This window comes from Macadamia integrifolia, unplaced genomic scaffold (assembly GCF_013358625.1).
Source record: "Macadamia integrifolia cultivar HAES 741 unplaced genomic scaffold, SCU_Mint_v3 scaffold1132, whole genome shotgun sequence".
NCBI lineage: Eukaryota > Viridiplantae > Streptophyta > Magnoliopsida > Proteales > Proteaceae > Macadamia > Macadamia integrifolia.
This window is the reverse complement of record NW_024868097.1, coordinates 166,791-176,389: the sequence shown is the minus strand read 5'-3', so window position 1 is coordinate 176,389 and position 9,599 is coordinate 166,791. Positions and strand designations below refer to the sequence as shown.

General features: G+C 33.2%; 1 protein-coding gene across 1 annotated transcript in view; it reads right to left on the bottom strand.

Annotated features, from left to right (window-relative positions):
- Positions 1 to 9,178, bottom strand: part of LOC122062885 — a 10,861-nt gene extending 1,683 nt beyond the window's left edge. The window contains exon 1 of the mRNA XM_042626559.1: positions 9,116 to 9,178. Coding sequence (XP_042482493.1) covers positions 9,116 to 9,178 — 63 coding nt within the window. The remainder of the gene's footprint in view (positions 1 to 9,115) is intronic.
- Positions 9,179 to 9,599: the final 421 nt, after the last annotated feature.

Genomic DNA, 9,599 nt, shown 5'->3' with positions numbered 1-9,599 from the left:
CACTCTTTACCCCCCACCCCAAAAAAAAAAAAATACAAGAGTCGATAGAGAAGAAAAAGAAAAATAAAAAACATTAAAATGTGATTCATTTGTCTGAAACTCCAGCTAATTGTGGTAGAAAGAGAAATTTTTTGAAATACATTTAACCAAAAAAAAAGCATTTGAAATGTGGGTGGATTGCAAAAGGCTCTTCCCTTTTTTAAGGAATTCTAAATTGAAATAATCTTAGAATCAGGGGTCAAATCAGTTCCTAATGTTTTCAATCTAGATTGGGTCTGAATCGGTTGGAATCATTCCCAAAAACCTTTGAATCTGTCTTTCAGATCTGAAAATTCAATGATTCGACACAAAACCTTAGAATCGACTGCTCCAGAATGTTCAGAATTGAGATCAATCACGACCAATTCCAATCTGATTTGATTCCAATTTTTTTAAACAGTGGTTTTAACTCGCTTGATTTTAAAATACAACATTCTAGAATCCAACCATAATGAATAGTTTCCATGATTCACATTTTTTTTTGGTAGAATCCATAATTCACAGTTCTTGTAATGGTTGTTAAATCTGTGGAAGTTTCATGGTGGCTGTTCCTAATCAATTACATTCACCAATCACTTGTTCCCAGGGATTGATCACTCCAGGAGGCAGGAGAAAGGAATAAAGATGAGGTGAGTGGCAACTAGCAACTAGCAACTGGCTACTAGCAACTGGTAACTGGCAACTGAGAACACTTTCTTACAGTCATAAAGATTCAATTATTCAAACGATACCAGCCCAAACGGTTCTATTTATTAGTATTGAATGAATTCAAATCCTTACCAAAAAAAAAAAAGAATGAATTCAAATCTATTTTTGGCTTTGAGATTTTCTTACAATAGACAAAATCCCAGGAATTTAATGGAGAAAAATATTAAATCAGATAACTGCCATTCAAAAAGGCCCAAGATTCTTGCAGAGAAACATGATGTCCTCTCTCTGCCTACTACTACTCTCACTCTCATGGTGAAATCATTTTCACCTGTTTTGCTTTAATTTTTCCACATAAAAACAGAACAAAATAGAGGCCCAAGTTTTCCTGAGTTGCTGTTATTCTCAAGTTTTCCTGAGTTGCTATTATTCTGTTTAAAATAAAGCCAAATCGCTTTTTTCCTTCTCAATTTTAAATTAGAATAGCAGAAAGTTGATGTTGTTTTCTATGATTTCTAGTACTTGAAAAGGGTCCTGAAAAAAGCTCTTTGGATTTTGAAGGGTTTTTCTAGGGTTAGGATTTTGAAAGGCTTTTCAGAAAGAACAACTTTTTACAGCTGAAAGACCAGACACTTTCTGGCAGAAAATGGGATTTTAATAAATTGATTCACCCCCACCTTTGTTTCTATCATGAACATTTGAAAAAAATTCAAAAAATAAAAAGAAAGAGAATAGGTTTAGAAGACAAGAAGAAGAAATTTGGGGAAATTACATGTCTTCCCTATATGATCGATTTGATAGGGATAAAGAGGAAAACGTATGTATACCTGATCTGCGATTAGAGAATAAGAAGAAAGAGAATAGGTTTAGAAGACAAGAAGAAGAAATTTGAGAGGTTTTAAAGGTTGATTTTAGGGTTAAGAACAAATTTCACTTACAAAATATGAAGCTCTAACGCTGGAATCTAGAAGAAGAAAATGTTCTCGCAGCTAGAAGAACAGAGACGGAGAAGAAACAGGAACTGAGTGTGTCCATCGCTGCGATTTATTGGAACAGAGGCGGAGAAGAGGAAGGGGGCTGGGGGTTATTGAACCTTAGATGAAGATTCGCTAGTAACGATCGTCGGTTACGGCCGAAGTCAAACGTGATCGGCGACGGAGAAGTTGAAGGAGGCAGTCGTAGGGTTCCAATTCCAAGAAGAGAAGAAGAAGGAGAACGGAGAAGAAGAAATCACCATCCTCTCTCTGTAGGCGTTGCTTTGCTTTCTCGGGAACGAAAGTTCCAAAATTTTCCCTTTTTAACACCTTTGGAACGAAACAGTCGGACGAAACAGGCTTTTGTCATTCCGTCTTTCCTTTTTCAAATCGTTTTTTTTTTCGATTTTTGGTTCAAAAACACTAAAACTCAACATATGGTTGCCAAACAAATTTTTACGTTTTTTTGTTCCAATAGAACGAAAAAATGGTAGAAACATTGTTTTGGAACAATACCAAATGGAGCCTTAATGCTGATAAATATATTCACATTTGAGATGTTATGATACAAGATCATCTTACGTTACTTGTACATATTGGTGATTTATTAAACATTTCTATCATAGTTTCGATGAAATTTAGTTTTGAAGTCTAATAATTGGATAGACCAAAAACAGTTTTTACAAATGATATCAGAAATCATTTGATTTTTGTTTATTGAAATGAATTTTGAAATCTGTTTATGCTGTTGACTCGTATAACTGGTATTTTTATTGGATCATCTAATCTCCACTCTCTTATATTAATAAGAAAATAAAATAATATCCTATTGAAGGTGATAGATGCATTATACATGATTTATTATGTGCACTATACTAGTCGTTTTCATGACTTTTAAACTAATTTGTGGTATTTCGATGTTTTCTTTGATACTCTATTTATCATCCATGACATCCGATTTCATACAAGATGCTTAATTATGAGTTTTGGCACCTCATTATGATTCAAAATATCACAAGTGTATTATTTAAGTAATACTTCTTTGAATTTATATGTCCTATGTGAAGTTGTGATAATGTGCAATTTTATTGAAAATTCATCAAAATAAAATGATATATTGTAATTGAATGATTTAAATGAGTACATTGAAGTTTTAGTAGCTTATTGGTATAAGCCTATGAAGTTGTTTATAATTAATATGGATCTAAGCTCATATTACTTTTATTTTTTAATGATTTATTATTGTTTTGATCCAGTGAATTATTTTGTTCATGTGCCTCATTAGCTAATCAAATGTTAATATACAAAAATTAAGAGGCTTTATTGTGATTAGTTTGAAGTTTATGGGCTAATATTTATATTAGATATTAAAGTCATTTGGGCTGAAAGTCCATACTTATATACAACTTCGTATATCTAATGAATTATGGATAAAGTAACATATTTCATGTGTTTTTTGTTATTATGAATAAATGTTATGAACTTCCATTTTAGCATGTTGTCATTATCGGAAATTGTCATATTTAGATTTGTTATTTATTTATGGTAATGGGTGAAAGTATAAAACTGTCATACTAAGAACGTACTCACTTTGATAACTGCTAAGTTATGGTGTTACCATATTGACTATTAGGGTTTACAATGGGTTACTTTTGTGTGTTTATATTGAATATTTTTTTTTAATTAAATATTAAAATAGCTCATCTTATTGTTTGTACCCAAAATCTAAACCCACGGGCATTTGGTAGCAATCCAAGTCTATAGATTTTCATAATTTCGATGATTAAGCTTCCCCTTGTGGGCTAGTTACTAAGATTGTGAAATTACTATTAACTATTCGGGATGGATTGCAATCAAGAAGACCATATGGCGAATGATGTGCTCTTGCCACCATAGGTGAGTCTTTGTTTGGTCGATTTCACTTGATAGTATGAGGGTGACGTTTTGAGTTTCATAGCCTTGGAGGTTCTTGTGTTGCTATCATAGGTTACGGAATCTTCAGAGTGGCATTGTTTCAAGCGTCTCACCTTGCATGTGAAAGATTCCACTACGTATTGTGCGATCTTACCACCACAAGTGTGACCCTGATGACGTCGAATCTTTTCCCAATTTATGTTTATTGGATCTTTCCCTAGTTTATGTTTTTCTATAGTTATTGAAAATAATACTGGGATAAATCTAATTAATAACCCAATTAGTCAGGTTTAATTATATTGTTGGGATGTTTATATGCCTTTTGTTCTTGTATATTATATATTTTGGTAAATATGTATGATTATAATTGTCAGCTTTGACTTTTCATCTATTTTCTATTAAAATTTTGAATGGTTTTAATTTTGAAAAATAGAACTAATCCTTTAATGTTGCTTTGGCTATTATGATAATAGATTTTAGTTTTAATTTTAAAATTGATACGCCTCCCAAGCCAGTAATTTTAGTTTATGTTTTTCTATAGTTATTGAAAATAATACTGGGATAAATCTAATTAATAGCACAATTAGTCAAGTTTAATTATATTGTTGGGATGTTAATATGCCTTTTGTTCTTGTATATTATATATTTTGGTAAATATGTATGATTATAATTGTCAGCTTTGACTTTTCACCTATTTTTTATTAAAATTTTGAATGGTTCTAATTTTGAAAAATAGAACTAATCCTTTAATGTTTCTTTGGCTATTATGATAATAGATTTTAGTTTTAATTTTAAAATTGATAGGTCTCCCAAGCCAGTGATTTTTAATTTTGTTCAAATTAAGATTCTTTATTAAAATGAGAGAAATCAAATAGGTTTATCTAAAGATCAGTGGAAGTAAGTTCATAAATCATAAATTCTTGTAGAACTATATTACTACAGATAAAATAATTATTTATCCACTAGTTAAGGGCTTGATTCTAAAAGTTTTCCAAGAGCATGTCACTGATAAGGGACTTGTTAGTTCTTTTTATGTATTTTATTAGTCAAGCTTTGGTCATATATTCAAGTGCATCTGACTTTCAATTTATTTTTTGTATTTGTGATGCATTATTTCTGTTCTCATGAATATACATGCATCTTTATTATGGACAATTGTGTATGTGTATATACTTGTTTATTTACCTCCTTCAGAAAATTGAGGATATATGTAGTGTATTTACCTTATTCGATGTTCGAGGTTTCAGTCAATACACACACATTTAGTCACTAGTAAAGCCTCGATTGATTGAGATCTAGGGAGAGTGTTTTGAGACATCCGGACCCAATCCAATAAGCTTCTTCGATTGAAGCTTGAATGTTTGGAAGACGCTTATAGTTAATGAGACCTTCAGTATCTGTCTCATAGAGTTCATCTGGTTTTCAAACCTGGACCAATTTGGAAATAGATACGATGATCACTATTGCATGTAATTTCCATACTACCCAAGTCGGTGAGTTTATGAGCACTTTAATGTGTTTGGTCCCATATCACCTTAGATGTGATGATCAAGACGGAAGGGTGTTTGTAATTCTCATTCGAACCAAAACATTTGATTTAAAGTGCACTCCATTTAACAATGCTTTGTTTGTGGCCACATTAAGTTTATCTAAATTGGAGAGTCATTTTAAATAAATTTTAAAATCTAAAACTTTTGACATATGTTGCCCAGGTGGAAGATTGTAAGATTTTCAATCAGATGGGCTAGCATAGTCTAAGGTTTGTTTCTAAAAACCGATTTAGTGGTATTGAGTATAGATGGAGTAAGCAGAAATGATCCAATAATGATAAGTGATCTCTATGGAGATATTGGATTTATATTAGCACACCTTAATGGTATGAAATATATATTACTATGTGTGGACCTAAGACATTGTTTCCTTAATGAAAAGAAAACTTTAATTTCATTGCAGGGTTGGTCCCTACCCACACCCCTATAAATAGTTATCATTGACCTATTAAGTGTATGACTAGAGAAACCTAAAGTGAGAAGGGAAAGAGGGTAGACCAAACCAACATTGATAGTGTTGTACAAGAAGCATACGAGAAGACATTGAGAAGTTATTATTTTCTAGTCATGGATTCAGGTATGCCTAAAACCTGACTATGTCTTCGTTGTTGGATGCTTATCTGATCTCCATGTGATGTATTGCAAGTATATCTTCTATCATAAAAGTCTCACTATTAAAGTAAGGCTTGCCTACCAGCTTTTCTTCCATCAATTTCATTCCCTCTATCAATTCCTTGTATCCTGATGTGATGCTTGCTCTTCCCCTTTGCATTCACAGTTTGCAGGAAGTAACTTAGATCATAAAAGGATAAAAGACTTCTAAAAAATGAAAAGAGAGACTATTTTACTGAAATACAATTCAAGAATTGAGATTAAAATCCTGGGTTTGTGCACAACTAAAGATAAATCTTAATTTCTTGCCATCAAACATAGCTTATATATGGCTATAGTTGTCCATAAGGCCACAAACAAAAATAGCTAAACAAAACTATGTTGTTGATGTTTGATAGGTGTGTCTATCAAACCCGATTTATTAATAAGACTGTTTGATTTCACTTATGCATGTCATTTATTTGTTGGGCTTCATGGGTTTGCACCCAAAATTATTCTTGGCTAGGGATAGGATCGGACATCCTATTCATCTGGTCGTTACATTGTATGTTACGACGGATGTGATTCTGGTACATAAATATAAGTACTCATACTTGATTCTGGTACATAAATATAAGTACTCATACTGTGTGTATAGAAAAGAATCCGGTAAGAATCTCGCATGTATTATTGTCAGTTGTGTGAGGACGAGATTCATACCTGTCATTTGACGTTTGATTTGAGAAATCCTATTTGTTGCAGTGTTGTATAACGTGTTTTGGTAAACCAATGATTGACATCCAACGGACTACATATCGGTATGCTGGACACGGGATCCTACATTTGTTAATGTAAGAGATCGTCAACATGTGATCCACTTCCCTTAATTGGAGAATATCAAGGAGAGAGAATGTATACGCTTGATCAAACAAAAATCTGGTACCAATGTCGTTTTTGTAAATTGTTTACAAAGTTATTTTTTAATATGAAAAATAATATTTTATTTAGTAAATTTTATTTCAAATATTTTTTTTATGTTCGATCATATTCATGGAATCTCGGAAACAAACATGTACAATGAGTTGGGACTAGGTAGTATTAAATTACATGCCATATAGCTCATTATGTGATATTAGAAAAATGGAAGGTCTTATGTGTAAATTAAAGAGTTAATATTAAATGACAAGATTTAGAAATATTAAATGATTAATTATCTTTTTATTTATGGTAGTGGATAAAATATAATTTGATTATATTTATCACCAATAATAAGAAAGATAGCAATCACTTTTAGATCTTACCTCTTTCCACTTAAGAAGCAAAGTAGTTCAATTTTGAAAACTATTCTCTACCACCAATACTTGGCTTTCTTTGTTTAGGAAACAAAGATTTGACCACAAAACCTTAAAAGAGGTTTTATTATATAAGGAATAAGGGAGAGAGACATTTAGTTTTTTGGAACTTTCTTTTTTTCTCCCATGTTTTCTCTCTCCCTTCATTCTCTTCTTTGTGAGTGAGTATGTGTGAAGGAGAAAACTTTAATGGTTGATTGCTCTTCTCCAATTGAACGTGGATCATAATTTCAAAGTGTTGAGATCGATCCCTACGGTTGCTCAAGTGTAAAAGGTTGCTCAAGTGTGGAAGAACTATTATTTGAAGGAGGAACTTCAATTGCAGTTCTTAGGTAAATCGTTCCATTCCCATATAGTTAATTTTTGTGCAGTGATTTCAAATGCAGGGGTCCTAGGGGTGTCAGTTGGATGGTTCGGTTTGGTTTCGGTTGGGTTGAAGGTTTCGGCCTAGGAATGAGGGAGACTAAAACTTATCCGTTAAGGAACTTCGATTTTCGATCAGTTTTGATTTCGATTGGTTTGGTTTCGATTTATTTTGATTTTTCAATATCGGGTTAATACTGATTTAGATCAGTTTATTATTGGGCTTGAACCATAATGGATCTTACATTCATAACTTATAGTGACTAGATTTGACCCAAAAAAAACTTTAAATTTATGATTAAATCATGGTTTATCATTGTAAGGGAAAGATAACTAATATTGAAACCAATAGATAACAAATTACTGAGAAGATAACTAATATTGAAATCACAAAATGCACCCTTTTAAAAAACCCAAGGGGGTAGCGCAGTTGGTGAGCAACGAACTTGGTACGAGCCGTAAACTTGCACGTCCTAAGTTCGACTAACACTAGGAACACCTTGGGCCAATCACACGGTGGTGTTTAATACTCTTCACTGCTTTCAATGATAGTTGAATGGTTCTCATTCAACCCCGATATGACCCGGTCCATACAGTTGTGAGGTCAGTATGGGCCCACGAGACTAGTCAGGCCTAAGGCTTGGATATCCGTCGTTAGCAAAAAAAAAAAAAAAATTGAAATCACAAAATGAACCCTATTATCCAATCATTCATTTAACTATCCAACTAGTTTTTTATAGTGAACAAAGAAATCAATGGAAGCATTATTACATTTTACAAATCTATTTCTCTTTTCATAAGCTAATATTCAATGATTTGTAACAATTCCCCTTACAATAAAAAATTTTCTCTCTGATATTGTAAAAAGTGGATGGTCAATTCACCAATTTATAATTTCATAATCATTTATTTTTTATCGGTTTCATTCGGTTTGGTTATTGGTCGGTTCGATTTGGACCGATTTTCAACCAGTCCCAACATACCTCAGTCCAAAACCAATCCAATAAGGATCGGTTTGGTTTGATTTGGGTTTTATCAATCGGTTTCGATCCATTTTATCAGTTCGAGCTAAGTTTTGATACCTTAGGAGATCCCAATCTGATCCCTTCCGCTGCACGATTGGGTATTTGCCATCAGTTGATATGGAGACGCATAGTGAAAAGATCCATTTTTTCCAACTAAATACTAAAAAGCACAAAGAACGAGAAAGAGAACTGTAGAGAACAGACCTTCTTGTCGATGAAATCACACCCGAACATGGCGTGTGGACACTGGTAAGGATTAGAGGGCAACAAAGGGACTTGTCCTTTTAAATCTCAACAAGGTATTGAACTATGATTAGAGATTCATAGATGGGTGTTCCATTATGGATCAAAACAGGGATCTTCTTGTGGATTGGGTTCATCTGCAGAAGTAGAGGACTTTTGTGCAGAGGCCATCAGAATAGTAGAACCCTTCAACCAAACCATCCTAGAGACACATGAAAAGCTAAAGAGGCCATCAGAATAGAAAGGCAGAATCTTTTCGACCTCTTCCAAATCCCACAACCATCCCCTCCCCCTATCCAAAAGGGTACCCAAAAAAAAAAAAAAAAAAAAAAAAATTCTATATGCTTTCCGCAACTATTCCTGAGCATAGGATGTAGTCAAATAATTAATTCTCAGTTGAGAAGGCACTGACTAACCTTCTTCTCTAATGCCACTGAACAGATTGTCCCCAAGGACATGAGATCAGACAATTGCTCCATTGACATCTTCCCAATTGCATTCCTGGCTAGTTTCTCCCTCTCCTCACTCAACTTCTATCTTTCTAGATATGCATGAGCATTCCTAACTGTTGCACCCATCAGTTTCAACCCCTTTCTCTTGTTGTGTACTCAACGTTGTGTTCGACTGCAAATAACAAACCAAATCATTAAGGATATAGAAACCCAGAAACAACATAGAGAGAGAGAGAGAGAGAGAGAGAGAGAAAGCATGTATGCTATCATATTTAATTACGGGTTTGTCTAGTTGTAACCTAGGTAGGTTATAAAAGGCTTGTAACCCACTTCTAGTTACCAAAAAGTCCTATAATGTGAAAGAAATGATTGGTTCAAGGGGATTCAAAAAGTAATTTCATGTGTTTATATTCCCAATAAAAACTAAAAAGCTGCAGCACCACTTTTT